Here is a 14479-nt window from a genome sequence, read left to right as displayed (position 1 = left end):
GTTCTTTCGTATGTCCAAAATCCATATCCACAGTCATGTAAGCATAGATTGTAAGGGCATAGGTGAAAGTAACACATCATTTTGTCCACTGCTTTTGCTTCTCCTTTTCCATGTATTTATTGCTCTTGCCATTGCTCGATTTCTGGTAGTTTATAAATCTGAAAGTATTATCTGATTTACAAATATTCTGGTTTTAGTAGCCAGGAGGAAATAAAATCATGAAGCTCAAGTCTCTAAAGTATTTCCATCTTTATTGTACTGGAACAAATATTTTTCATGTATTTGTGCTGCAGAGTAATTCTGGAAGTGTACAGAGTGAATGTTGGTTTAGGATGTTTTTTCCTCTTCAAGTTTCTTTACTGTTCTGAATGTGTTGAGAGTTAAACTTGGTGGAACAGTATGACACACAATGAAAGTCAGGCAACTTGTAAATCATACTTTGCACTCCAACAAAACCTTTAATTGCTTGTACTATTACTACTGATATTTTCAATAGTTGCATAACTAGTCCAGAATAAGGAGAGAGAAGACAATGAATTTTGGGAATAGGTTAAGACACCTTGGGGCATGGAAGTCATGGGCAGTTTTGAAAAAGCAGAGTCATTCTCAGCTTCAGTTGTGAATGGGATTTGCTCTGTAATAGGTTCCTTGAGTTGAGTTTCTGTGCCCACTGCAGTTAACTTTGTTTTGGTGTTCCAGGTTAACTTGTTTGTTCTGCTGTCTATGATCAGTTTTATGCTGAATATGACTGGATTAATACTAGGATGTCAAGGCATTCAATTTGTGTCCGGTGTACCCAGATGCAATTTGGTGAGCACACATATTGATTTACATGAATTTCTTCTCATTATGTCGTATTAGCTTGCTGTGCTGAGATCACAAAATGTCCTGATGTAGAGTTGCAAGTAATTAAAGAACTAGCACAAGGGATGTAATGTAATGTAAAAAATACAAACCGTTGAAAAAAGCCTGTGTGTGGGTAATGGTGAGGTACTTACTTACAAAATATTCAGTTTGTTATAATGTGTGGGTGGGATTATTCTTGTTTTGCGTCACCTGAGAAGGAGTGTTCTGTGCTACCTTACAGCAGAAGCTGTGAGAAAAGAAATAAGGTATGTGAAATCATAGTGGCTTTTCAGAACACTTCTGCTTGAGGAAGATGCAGTCTGTACAAGGCAGGATAGAATGCAAAGGATTTTTCTCAAGTGGTTGTCATGAGAAATTGAAGAATGACTATTGATGAACTGGAAACTGTGGAATAATTGAAATTTAAGGATACAGTACAGAGTCATTTGATGAAGATGATTGTGTATAAAAGTTTGAAGGACTTTGTGGGTTAATGGAACAGATTTTTGAATATGTATTTTCAGTCATTAGTTCTTTCAGAAAAGCTGTTGTTGGTTCCTGACATGCCAGCAGATGTATTGCAGTGAGAGTCCAAGATTATAAACCCATGGGAATCTAGATTAATCCAGTATCACTGTACCAAAGCCATCATGAGAATTAATAATGATATTCCAGATGAGGTGGTCAAATATTGCAGGAATTTCTGAGTTTTCTGTATTGGGAAATATAGGGTACAGCAAAAAGACATTCCTGAAATCATCAATTATTTTGTAGGGTGGCTTCTATAGGTGGAAGAACGTCAACATTGTGACTCCGGAGTTTGAAAGCTAAATCCATTGTTATTTCTAGATATGGAAGCATTGAATTTCCACTTTGAAAACTAAGATGATAAGATTAATTTGAAAGTGAAAGTTACAAAAAACAGTGGTGTACAGATATGGCTATTAATGATTTGACTGGGTTGAAATTATAGTTGTGTGTTTCATTCCATCCATAGAAATGCAAGATATATTCTTGAATCATAGAAAATGTGTACAGTTCATACAGAGAGGTTTACTCAACAGTCAGAGAAATAATTTCTAGGCAGTTATGCATTGGAAAGAGCATAGGTAGTAAAATTGCTTAGCAATCAGTGCGGCTTTGATTACAGCTGGGTTGTATTTAAATGTGTTAATGCATTACCCATAATGCTTTCTCTCAAATAAGAAGTGTATAGTACAGCTTTATAATAGCATACCAGTCATTGGCATACCAAACTGTTCAGTTATATGATACTGTATTTCCAGTCTGCTTTGTGGTCATGGGCTTAGTTTAAGACAATAGGTTCTATATTATGCAGGTAAAAATATTGTGTTAAACAATTAAAAAGCAGAGTTTTGTTTCTTAAAGATGGATATGGATGAAAACAAGACTTGTTTTTGCTGTGAAGAACTTAATCCCACTACCTGCACAGAAGCAAAGGCTATACTGAAGCTATACCATGTGAAGTCATGCAGTGCTGCTCACCTTCTTCTCAAGGTATCCTGCACACCCATCAGTAGTACTGCTTTTATAATGTCCTTGCTCATGCAGCAGTGCAGAGCTGAAGTGTTTACTGGGAAAAACTGTTATTTTTCTGGTCTTCCATACTGGTCAGAAGCTCTTCATGGTACTGTAACGTGATGGGAGGGGAGGGTTTCATGTCTGGGTTTTGACCAGTGCATTGCTGAGCCAACAAGCAGTTCTTGTCTGGTTTTTGTGTTTAGTTCCATCAAAACTGCTGTTGAATCCGGACAAGATTACAGGGGTAAATGAGATCTACATTTTAGCTAATGATTTGATACCTTTGTTAGTCTTCTGCACTTCTCAGCCTTTTGTGGCTTACAAACTGCTAAAATAAAGCTCCTAACCATCACCATCTTCAAATATCAAAACATTGACATTTCTTTAATGGTGATCATCTTGAATCTGTATTTCCCACAGAGACATTATGAGGAAGGTTGTAATTCTTGGATGAGTAGATGGATAAATCACATATGAGCTGTATTAAACCTTTCTGGATCTCTCTGTCAGGACAATAAATAATGTGAAACAAGTTTCTGCAAATTACTCCAGTCTTGAAGATTGTGCTGAAGACTTCATCCCATACATTTCTTAGAAGTAATTGCCATGATCATCCCTGTGTTTTCTCTGTTTGTTTTAGTTTTGTACTATAATTTATTATCATTATTATTTTGACATTTACAAATACCATGATTTAATTTTTTAATTTCAATAATCTTCATGTTCTTCAGAAGGTTCTCTTAGCTCTTAGTGCCCTGAATGCTCTCACCGCCACAGTTTGCTTCACAGTGGCTGTCCTGCATTGCTTACTGACGCTTGCATCAAGAAGATCCTGCACAGTAAGTGAGCACCAGGCATTGCCTGCCATAGAGAGTGGTACAAACAGTATTAACAGATTACAGTGTTCAGCAATATTTATAGCTCAGAATGGTTTTAACACATGTTTTGTTTGAATAGGATGAATGTGAGATTGAAGGTGAAGATCACAATTTGGATCCTGATGACTTTGTCCCACCTGTCCCACCTCCCTCCTATTTTGCAACTTTTAATTCTTGTACTCCACCAAGTCACAGGTAAAACTGTACACTCCCTTGCTTTTAGTGTCTTTTGAAACACTGCCTAACCTTTTTTTTTTAAAGACTGTTTTTTCTGGTGAAAAAGGTTTGTGATTTTAGGAGGATTAAAAAAAAAAAAAAAAAGAAAAAACCCATTCGTTTGGAGAAAGCATAAATACAGTGTGGGTAAGGGGGTAAAATTTTGTGGTTTTGAGTTTAGATTCTCTAGGAACTATTTCTGGGTGAGAGAAATGCTACTGCTTGATACAGCTGAAGGCTTACATGCAGGTGAGGGCAGCAGTGGGAAGCCAGACATAACCACTTAGCAAGCCAGAGACCCTGAATGGTGTTCCCCCCCATGACCTGAGTCATTTTCCTTCTCTCTCTTGAGTTCTTAGGGCTGACTGAAGGGTGTGTTTTGACTGCACTGCCCGGGAATGTAATCCCTTACCCTACAGGTAGTTATTTGCTCTTAAAAGTAACTTGCAAGTTGGCTTTACTAGTTTATGACTCAGGTGGGACTGTGTTAGAATCCTGGATCCTGAGAATTTTAAACTTTCTGTGTTTAAAGGCACAGACTGACAAGAGAACACTGCATTTGACCTGAGGTTCTGAAGAAAGCTTCCGAAATTCATTGATAGTACTGGGATAATGGGTATCTAGTTGGTTAGAAGTGTGTAATATCACAGGGTAGAAAACTTGGAGTTTAGGATTTTAGAATATAAAAATAAATATGAAGCAAGATGGAGATGTTAGGGTGAAGGCAGGTTGTTCTTCTTTACCTTCTTCTTCCTTCTTCTTCATGGGTTTGGGTGGCATTTTATAATGAAGAAAAGTCCACGTTGCGGGCTCTTTGGGATCAGTTATTGGATTAAAATGGAAAATAATCTAGCTGTCATTTCTTAACTGGATAGTTTAGTCTTAAAAGACCTTGTAACAAGAGATAGTTAGCCATTTTGTGCCTTGCTAATGAAAGGCTGCAGAACTCATGTTTGTGAAACTGTTCTACTGATAAAGAAATAATAAACACCTGAGCCCGAACATGAACTACTGTCTCAAGTACCTTCAGGGCTGCATTATTCTGTTCTGAACATACCATATTTATACTTAAAGTATTATGATGCTCAAGCAGACTGCGTGACTCTTGTTCAAAATCCCTCCTTTTTGCAGTGAACAGGAGTGTTTAGTTTATTTCACTGTTTCATCAGGAATAGTATGCATGAATTTCAAGAATATATGTTCCTGGCAGAGGTAATAACAGATTTTGGGATTGCCTAGAAAATTATAACATCAATAGGATTTAGAATGAACAGGTCCTCTGAAACACCAGAGACTGGAATTTGAATTCAAAATACCATTAAAATCCTCTATTTAAGTCTTGGTTCAAGTGGCTTATGAGAACAGAGGGGAATGTATAATGATCTCTTCGTAAGAGTAATTATTTTTGCTTTTCAGAGTTCTCCTGCTTTAAAATGGACCAGTTGTTCTTTGTCTAGTATGTCATTCTGGATGGTTACGTCTTTCCCAGCAGCAGTATATATATATGTATATGTATATGTATATATCTATATCTGTCTGTCTGTCTATCTATCTATCTATCTATCTATCTATCTATCTATCTATCTATCTATATTTTTGGGGTTTTTTTTTGGGGGGGGGTGCACAGTAGGCTCTGCTGAACAGTATTTAAGGCTTCTGTGGTCTAAAATTGAGTAGCTACCTTGCCTGTGACTATGTTAAAACTGGTTGATAGTCACACTGAAGTGATGATGACATCTTTCTGAAGTCAGACTACTTGTTTTAGGGTGTCCTGGGTAGTTATACAGGAGTGCAGAAGTTAAAGCAACAGACAGGCTTTATTTCTGTTTTTGGAAGATGAGTAATTAGGACTCAGCCCAGGCTGAATCCTGCAAGAGTGGCTGAGATGAGATGTGGTCATTTCTCAGTCAGCCTTCTCACACTTCTTATTCCCAGATTGTACCCTGAGCTCCTTTTAGCACCTGTGCCCTGGCTTTCTGTGCTGAGCTCCCTGGTCCCTGCATCCCAAACCTTTGTGTGCAAGGAGGGTGTGACAGGAACGGCATCCAGGGACGTGAGCCCCATCTGCAAGCTCCAAGACAGATACATCCCCTGAAAAGGGAAACACCACAGTCATGAAAATTTGTGCAAAAGACATATTTGGAATGGGCAGGCCTTCTCTGCCACCTTTTAAATTGATACATCAGGGATCCAGCTGTCAAAGACAGTTGGTTTGCTCAGTTGTTCATGGGAAATGTTTGCATCTGTTGTATTTAATGGCAAAAAAAACCCCTAGCCCTTCAAGTGTCTGGTCAATTCCTACCTCTACTCTTGTTATTTCATACATTAAAAAATAGCAATTACGTTATTTTTCAGGGTTGGCACAACATAAACAGTGAGAACTGAGGTGAAAAACAAAATGTGAAGTTTAGCAGGAGTTGGCCTTTGATCCTTGTGGGTCCTTTCCAATTCAGGATATTCTGTGATTCTATGAAAGTGTCAGAAGACATGTAAATTTAAGGGAAGACATGATGCATGTTGGGTAGCAAGACCTAGAAATCTACCTCAGTTCAGTTTAAAGTACTGTGTGGGTACCTCCTGGAAATTACTTTTACAGTTAGGGGACTCCAGGGAATGCTTTTCTAGTTGCATATTCTGTATTAAGTTTTACCATATTTGTTGGACATAGCAATAATTTTCAAGGTATGACTGAGCTGGGTAGGCCAGATCAGGCATTTTTAAAAACAAAGCTAAGATTCAAAATGTATATAATTTTGTGGCCTTACACTGAATGAACATACTAGGGAAATGTGAGGAAGTAATGTTGATGCAGGATCCGTCTCCAGAGTTATTCTGAAGCCTTTTGGAATAGATTAAGTAGATTGTAGTAAAAAACTATTTTAGCATATTTTGTTTTCCCCATTTTTAAGACTAAAAAAAATAATGGCTAGCTGGCAAAATATCTGCTTTCCTTTCATCAGATTTCTCTGTGCATTACCTCCATTGCCTTCACAGGAGCCTTTCATAAGAGGGCTTCCAGCTTCTCATTTTGAAAGCTTTATTCTTTTCCTGTCTGTGCAAGTGGTCTTCCATAGGCATTTCTGTCATTCTGCCCTTTCCTCTGAGCTTGCAAGAAAAAAAAATTCACAGTCATCTTTGTTCCCTTCAGCTTGTGTCCAGGGAAACCCTAAATTCTGGGAGGAAGGACTTGCTTTGTAGAGAGTAGCATCCACTAGTGATAATGAGTGAAACCTGATGAAAACACAGAGAGCAAAATATGGGTTTCTGTGTGTTTCTTGAGGTTCATGCTCAGTACCAAATCAGAAATTAAAATTAAAGAAAACAAAAAAGCAGAGTGGAGCTGGGATGCTTTGGGTCACAGACTTCTCTGAGGATTGTGTTGGAAAGGTGTCATGGTTTGAGGGGAAATGGTTTTTTTTGGAATGGTGTGGTCACGCCAATCGGTGTCCAGATTTTAATATTGGCACCTGGTTTGTCCACTGAGGGCATGGATACGCCTCTGAGAACACAGGGGGTTAAAAGCTGTGAACTCCCACTGGAAGTTCCTTTTGAGTTCCGGCCCAGGACCAGAGGAGACCTCCCCTGTCCAGCTCCGAGCTGGGCAGGGGGGAGGGGAGCCATGCAGCCGGAGGGAGGTAGGCCAGGTCTGGGCCGAAGGGTGGAGAAGCACTGCGAGGGCTTCGGGCAGCCATCCCCCATTCCCCCCCCGGAGGGAGAGAGAGAGAGCAGCCTGTGCTTGTGATAGCGCGGCTGGAGTGAAGGAGAAGGGGGGGTGCCCAGCAGGGCAGCCAGCCGTGGGAGTTCATGAACCAAACCAGCAGAGCCTGGGACTTTTAACCCTTCTTGAGATGATGGAAACCTTGCAAATGCTGATTCCTCCTGGAGTTGGTGAGATTGAGAGAAGTTGAGAAGAATTCTAGGTGGGAGGAGATGATGGAGTGGCTTTTGGCTGGACTTTTCTTGGATAGCTATGGACAGAACCCTTGAGTTCCTGTGACACAGAGACTGCATTCTAGGGGGAGGCAATGGCTCAGAGCCAGGAGAGTGCGGTGATGTGAAGGTGTGTGAACAGAGACGATGGGTGAGGAGGGTGGTGGTGGTGCCCTCCGTCTTTGATGAAGAAGAAGAGAAAGATGATCTCTGTTCGAGAGACCCCTCAGCCCCAGGGGGTGAAACATGGGGGGGACAGGTGTCCCAAAGGGAGAGGGACTGTGCTCTTTTTTGGAACTGGGCAAAGCATCCTTAAAGGGAAAAAGCCCTAGAAGCAGCTCTGGTCCATGTGCAGTGGTGAGAGCACTGGACATGGAAGGAAGAGGTTACGATGGCAAATGTTCTCCGGGCGGTGCCACACGTGACACAGAAACATGAGAAGTTTCAACTGTTTCCTGGGTGAAGTCTGTAGTGCAAGAGGGACTCCTCTCTTCTCAAAGAACTGAGAATTGATTATCCAAAGGGTGGTAACGGAATTAGGAAATTTGGTGGGGGGAGGAGGAGGAAATTTGGAAGGTTTTCATCCTGTGTTCTGTGTGTTTTTTCCCTGTAGTTTTATGTTAATAAAGTTTTTTCCTTTCAATCATAAGTTAGAGCCTGCTCTGCTCTGTCTCTGATCACATCTCACAGCAGATACCAGGAAAAGAGGTTTTCTCATGGAAGCACTGGCATTTCGCCAGGCTCAGACCATGACAGAAGGTCTTCTTGCCAGGTCTGCTGTTGACCACCATACTTTGTTACAGTGTTCCTGGGGCAATGTAAATCTATGTTTATCAAAATTAAGGTTTCTCCAGGGACTGTTCTGTTTTCTTCCTTCTCACAGCTACCTCCTAAGAGAAAGATATTGCAGTAGAAGGTCTTTGGGATTTCTGCTGTAGTAAAGGTTTCAGAGAGCTCTTTGGAAACTGAGGAGTAAGGTTAGCCATGAGGTGCTTTTGCTGTCATACAAGCCGCTGGAATTGGTCAACCATAATATTGTTGCATCATCACAAAAACAGCCTTTAGTTTGAATTTGGCTTTTTCTGTGCAGCTGTATCTGAGCATAAAGCACCAAGTCAGAAGTATCTTGAATTTAGGTTAGAAGTGAGAACTCAATTGTTCAAAAAACTCAGAGCTAGGCTGTTACATTTTGAGTGACAACCTGTACTTAAATCTTTTGTAACAAAACTGAATCTCTGAAGTAAAACTGGAATGGGTTCCTAGGCCCTGTACTTCCCAAAGATGTTTGAACTCTGGGGAACACACTGGAGAGGCATGTCCTGAGGAGCTAAACTGGGAATTACTCCTGCCATCTTCTGAGATAGCGTCTTGCAGATCTTGGCGAGTCCAGTGTCTGTGACTTGCATCCCAAAGTCTGCGTTGGCACAGAAAGCCAGTGGAGTTTGGTAACAGGTGATGTTTTTCTGCAGCTGGAAAGCCATACTAACAAATTTGATCTGTGTTATTTATTGCAGCACACCTGTCTCTGATGTGATTTCACTGCACTATATTTATGTAACACGAATCAGAGGAGTTGAAGTGTACTGCCCTCTGGACCCACCTCCACCCTACGAAACTGTGTGCAGCTTAAAAAGCTCTGAGCAGGTATGGGCCACAGGAGTTTAATGTCTGATTTGGTTTTTTTCCACTCCAAGGAAGAGGTTGCATTCCAGCATGGTACATGTATGTCAGGAGGACACATTTGATTGTGATTGTAAATTTCACCAAAGATTGTAATTAATCAATTATCTCTGGAACCGAAAAATTCTCTCCAGTTGGAAAACTGCCCAGGCATAGGGAGAAGGAATAGAAAGCAATGTGAAGCACACCTGTTGCTGGTTATTCTAAAAGACTTCCTTGCTTTACTCCACTTAGTTCACTTACTCCTCCCACAAGGGACTAGGTCAAGGTTTTTGCATCACTGGCCATCCTTTTCAACTGGGGTTTTCAAAAGATAGGCACTTTTTCCCAGAAAATACTGGATAGGATAAAATTCCCTGACCTGGAGGATGAATATGAATATTAGAATGAATATGAATATATGCACTAGCCTTGACTTTGCCATGGAATTGAGCTCATATCACACAGTCTCTGTATCCTTAAGAACAGTCTCTGTGTCCTTAAGAACCTTCAGTTTCTAAGGTGGATGTTGCAGTTCTTAGGAAAGGCCAGAGAAGGGTGGTGACTTGTGATTTTTCAACTTTTGCATTTTATTCCAGGGACGTGTACTTCAAATAAATGGCATGGAAGAGGTTGATTTAGGGGAAGTAAGTGACAGGCAGTCCTCTCAAGGTAAAAAGTAATTTTAATATTTGTTCTAGAATGTTCCCTCTAACACGTACAACTTTATGCAGCAGCAGCAGCATTGGTTCTTTGAAAGACAGCCACCATACTGCAAACCAGAGATACAGAACTATGATTGTTTTGGGGGTGAGAACAAGGATTAATATTTAAAACGTTTAAAAGCACTACAAGTTGTTTTCATGCAAGATGCAAAAAGAAGGATATGTTTCCTTTTTAGTAACCTAAAAGTTAGTTTTTGACACTATATCCATATGTTTTAAGAAATTATGTCCAGCTCTGGTGCTTCCATTTACTTAGTGTATGTGATGGGGCCTTTTAACATTTTCTCATGGTAAAAATAGGAAAAGGATAGAATAATTTGGTACTGTATGGAGCTAGGAATTACTCCATTATCCAGCCTGAACTGGAAGAATTACTAAAAAATTTCTGCATCCTGGTATGGGGGATAGCTAAACTACTGTTAGAGACCACATCAAACTTTGCTCTGTACTATTTTGGAAAACCATGCCTACAGCTCCAAGTTTTTTTTAGCCTAATGTTTGTTGCAGTGTAGGCTTGTGGCTGAGCATCATTAACTTCCAGCTTTTCCAGTACAGCCCATGAAAATGTGTTCCAGTTTTCAGTAGTACTTGGCCATTATGGCAAGATTGTCTCATTTGCAATATCCACTCAAGAGAGTAAAGACTGGGGCAGGGGGGAAGCCCCAAATCTTTTATTTGATTGCGGCCTGTCTTCTGCCAACCTACTTAACGGTAAAGAAACCTTGGATTTGAACTGCATCAGCTGGAATTGTTCCAGTTATATGGAGTCGGGGGGAAAAAAAGTTTGCATAAAATCATCCTTTAGCCAAATGTCAGCTCTGTCAAAATCCTCTTAAACTCTTACAGTCTGCCTGAAAACTCTGAAAACAAGCACTTGGGTGCTTATGGTGTCTTGCCAGCTGTGATAATCAGAATGAAATCTTTTGCTACAGCTCCTCTGGATTTCTTTCTCAAAGCTTTCTTACCATTAAAATTCCTTTTGCTTTCTCTGAGCTTCCTGTGCTCAAACAAAAAGAGGTTATCAAATACAAGGATGCACCTTAAAAAGTTATGAGGACTGGAAACAGGAAGAAAATAGCATAGAAAATGAACTTGCAGTGAAGGACAGTCAAGAAAGTATTTTGTTTTGTCTTGTTCTGTTTTGTTTTGAAAAAAGGCTCTGATATGACATTGTTTGAGGCATTTGTATTTAAAAATTTCCTTTGGAAAAATCAGACCTACCTGAGCACATACGGCAAAGGGTACCCTCCTCTCTGTCATCCTAACTGGTTTGCCCGGTATTTTTTTAAATAAAAGTGTCTGTAAAGAAACATTTAATTATCAGCCTGCATGTTAAATTCAGATAAAAAAAAGAAAGTAAGCCTCTTAAGAAAGGAAATTAACGCTGCTTCTTCTAGATGCCAAGGCATCCTAGAATTTAGTTCAAAAATAAATATGCGGAGCATTATCTCTTCCTTTATTTAAATTTGGAAAGATGTTCTACATCTGGCTGGAATGGAGTTGATTTGCTTCATAGCAGCCTATGGTGCTGGTTTGGATTTGTGACTGGGGGGAGTGTTCCAGCATTGTCACTGTTCAGGGACTGGCTGAGCATCAGTCAGCTAGAGGTGAGTGACTGCTATTGCATCACTTGTTTCCCTTGAGTTTCCTGGTTTTTTCCCCTCCCCACCTCATTCCAGCTGTCCTTAGCCCATGAAGTTCTGCCACTTATGTCCTTCAATTCTTCTCCCCGTATCACTGGGGAAGAGTGAGAGTGACTGTGAGGGACTGAGCTGCCTGCTGGGCTTAAACCACTGCAGGAGGGAAATAGAAAAGGGGGGCCTGTGTTGGAATTGTGGCAGAGGAAGTCTGTGGGCAGTCTCAGCTCATGCAGTGTAGCAGTCTATAAATAAAACGTGATCTTTCAGTTTATGCTGGCAGGCTGTCATGCCAGGGCATTTGTGTATGATGCTGTGATTCCCTTGGCACTATCAGGGCTGATCAACTGAGCATAGCCCCCAATGGAAGTTAAAGATGTGGACTACTCTGCCAGCAGACTGAGGGGAATACTGACTGCTGTCTGCAGGAAGAGCTCTAAAGATTCTCTATGCTACCTAAAATTGTTTTACTGACTTCATAATCACTCCTGTCAAGCAGAAATTGGACTTCCCCTGCTGACTGTAGTGGGCAGGCAGCGCAGCCTTTTGCTGGTGGCAGGAAGTACTTAGTAGCTCTGTCTCATCACAAACTAGGTGTGCATATTTCCAGTACAACCACCATAAGACAATTATCTCTCTGAAACATTACATTATTAAGCATTATCTTAAGATCACAAAATCTGTTGATTAATCTGTTTCAAATTTTTAAAAATACCAAACAAACAACCTCTCCAAAGTAACAGCAGCATTGTACCTCCAGGGCTTACTGCTGACCCAGCTCCACAGGTGTTGAAAAGCTTAGATTGGTGATGGATTCTTTAACCCTGCATGATTCTTGGCCTGCCATATTTTGTTGCTGGGCCCTACCTTCTGATTTGCTAGGCTGGTACCTGTTTTATATAGGTTGTGTCACTCTTTCTTCTCTGTAGAGATTCCAAGTTGCATTTGTATAGACAATAAGGTGCTGTGCTTAACAAGTACATAGCATCAAAGCCTAAATTTTCTTGATGCTCCTGCCACTGCCGCATACCTGTTAGGAGTGACACCACAGATTTTTGCGGTGTTCTGAATAAAAGACTGTTTACATGAATTTGGTTTTGTGCTTGGTTTGCATGACCAAGTTTTGGTAGTGGCAGGGAAGCTGCTGGAAAGTTTGAAGCTTCCTCTGGTGCCTGGCAGAGTTCCAAAGAGGGACCTGCTGCTGGAGAAGGCTGGACCAATTAGAAATTAGGGTAACACCTCTGTGACAGCATATTTAAGAAAGGAAAATAAGTTACTTTGCAGATATATTGGTGTCAGAGAAGAGTAAAGTGAGAATATGTGAGAGGAACAGCCCTGCAAACACCAGGGCCACTGGAGAAGGAGGGGCAAGAGGTGCTTCAGGTGCTGGAGCAGATTCCCCTGCAGTGTGTGGTGCAGCCCATGGAGAGGCAGCTGTGCCCTTGCAGCCATGGAGGTCCACAGGGATGCAGAGATCCACCTGCAGGTCATGGAGAACCCCGCTAGAGCAGGTGCGTGAGTGCAAGAAGGCTGTGAATCCATGGGAGGCCTGTGCTGGAACAGGCTCCTGGCAGGGACCTGCAGACCACTGGGGAGAGGAGCCCATGCTGGAGCAGGTTTCCTGGTAGGACTTGTGTCCATTTGGGAGACCCACGCTGGAACAGGACTGACCCCATGAAAGAGTGACCCCCACTGCAGCATTTTATGTAGAACTGTTGCCTGTGGAAAGGACTCAAGAAGGAGAAGTTCCTGGAGAACTGTCTCCTGTGGGAGAGACCGCACACTGCAGCAGAGCAAGGACTCCTCTCCTTGAGCAGCAGCAGAAACGTGTCATGAACTGACCGTAACCAAATTTCCCTGCGCTGCTGCAGGGCAGAAAATAAAGCCCAGGGGAGGGATGGAGAAGATGTTTTTAAGATCTGTTTTACTTCTCATTATTCTATCCATTTTTGGATAAAATCAGCTGATATCTACGAGCTGAGTCTGTTTTGCCCATGATATTAATTGATGAGTGATCTCTTCCTGTCCTTATTTCAAGACACAAGCCTTTCATTATATTTCTCCCCCCTGTCCAGTTGCAGAGGGGCATGGCTGTGGTGGGTACCTGGCATCCAACCAGGGGCAGCCCATTACAAATTTTTTAACTCCTGAATGATCAAGACAATTGTTTTTTGTAATATGCCAAGTGCCACTAGATGGAGGCACAGAACCAAGCTTAACGAGAAGTGTACACAGCTGCATCCTGTCCTGTTCATTAAATAGCATTCATCAGGAAAAGGAGGAGGGGGAAGGATATAGCATATCACAAGAATCCAGGAAAATATTTAAGATTTTAATTCCTTTTTAGGGGCTGGTCACTGATTTACAAGATACCTAATTGCAAAAGTTGACAGACCTCTATGGCTTTATGCTGTCATATCTTGGTACAACTGCCTATAAGCAGGAGGATTTGGGGCTTGGTGAGATTTAGTTTCTTGCCAGTAAAGCTGTAGTTCCCTTCTCTCTGATCAGGTAGTTTAAGGTGGTTTTTGTACTAGGGTGTACTAGACTGTAGTCTTTAGCTACTCCAGTTGCATAAGGCTTAACAGGTTTTTGCAAACATTTAAACAAGGTTTAGATCAATGTTACTGTTCAGTAAGTGTGGGTCTGTACACACATACATGCACCTCTAGACCTTTGTGAGCTCTCTCATTACAGATTTGTGGATTTCCTCATTACAGATGGGGAAAAAAAATCAGTCTCTAATAATGGCTTCTACAGATTTGCTTTATTTTGACCACTTCTACTTTTCTGTTTCTGATTATTCAGCTGAAGAAATTGAGGAGCCTTCCAGCAGAGTGAGCCTTTCCTCTTCAAATGCAAGCTGTGTGCCTGCAGGAGTGAACAGGAGAGCCTTCGATCCCTTGCTGAAATGTTCTAAAAGTGACCCTGTGCTCTTGCACTGCCAGCTGCCTCCAGGTGACTCTGTTTTCTCTGTCAGTGATTGTGCAATCCTTCTTTGAAAGAACTTTTCAGAAGTTCAGTACATCGAACCTGCAGAAATCAG

The 14479-nt window shown here is 41.2% G+C and overlaps 1 protein-coding gene across 1 annotated transcript in view; it reads left to right on the top strand.

Annotated features, from left to right (window-relative positions):
- The window catches only part of ENTREP1 (endosomal transmembrane epsin interactor 1), a 30228-nt gene that overhangs the window by 11974 nt on the left and 3775 nt on the right, over positions 1–14479 (top strand). Inside the window, exons 3-9 of the mRNA XM_059837150.1 lie at positions 700–810; positions 2236–2364; positions 3120–3227; positions 3346–3461; positions 8927–9056; positions 9671–9743; positions 14242–14391. Coding sequence (XP_059693133.1) covers positions 700–810; positions 2236–2364; positions 3120–3227; positions 3346–3461; positions 8927–9056; positions 9671–9743; positions 14242–14391 — 817 coding nt within the window. The remainder of the gene's footprint in view (positions 1–699; positions 811–2235; positions 2365–3119; positions 3228–3345; positions 3462–8926; positions 9057–9670; positions 9744–14241; positions 14392–14479) is intronic.

This window comes from Haemorhous mexicanus, chromosome Z (genome assembly GCF_027477595.1).
Source record: "Haemorhous mexicanus isolate bHaeMex1 chromosome Z, bHaeMex1.pri, whole genome shotgun sequence".
NCBI classification, from domain to species: Eukaryota; Metazoa; Chordata; class Aves; order Passeriformes; family Fringillidae; genus Haemorhous; species Haemorhous mexicanus.
This window is presented reverse-complemented; position numbering and strand designations above follow the sequence as displayed.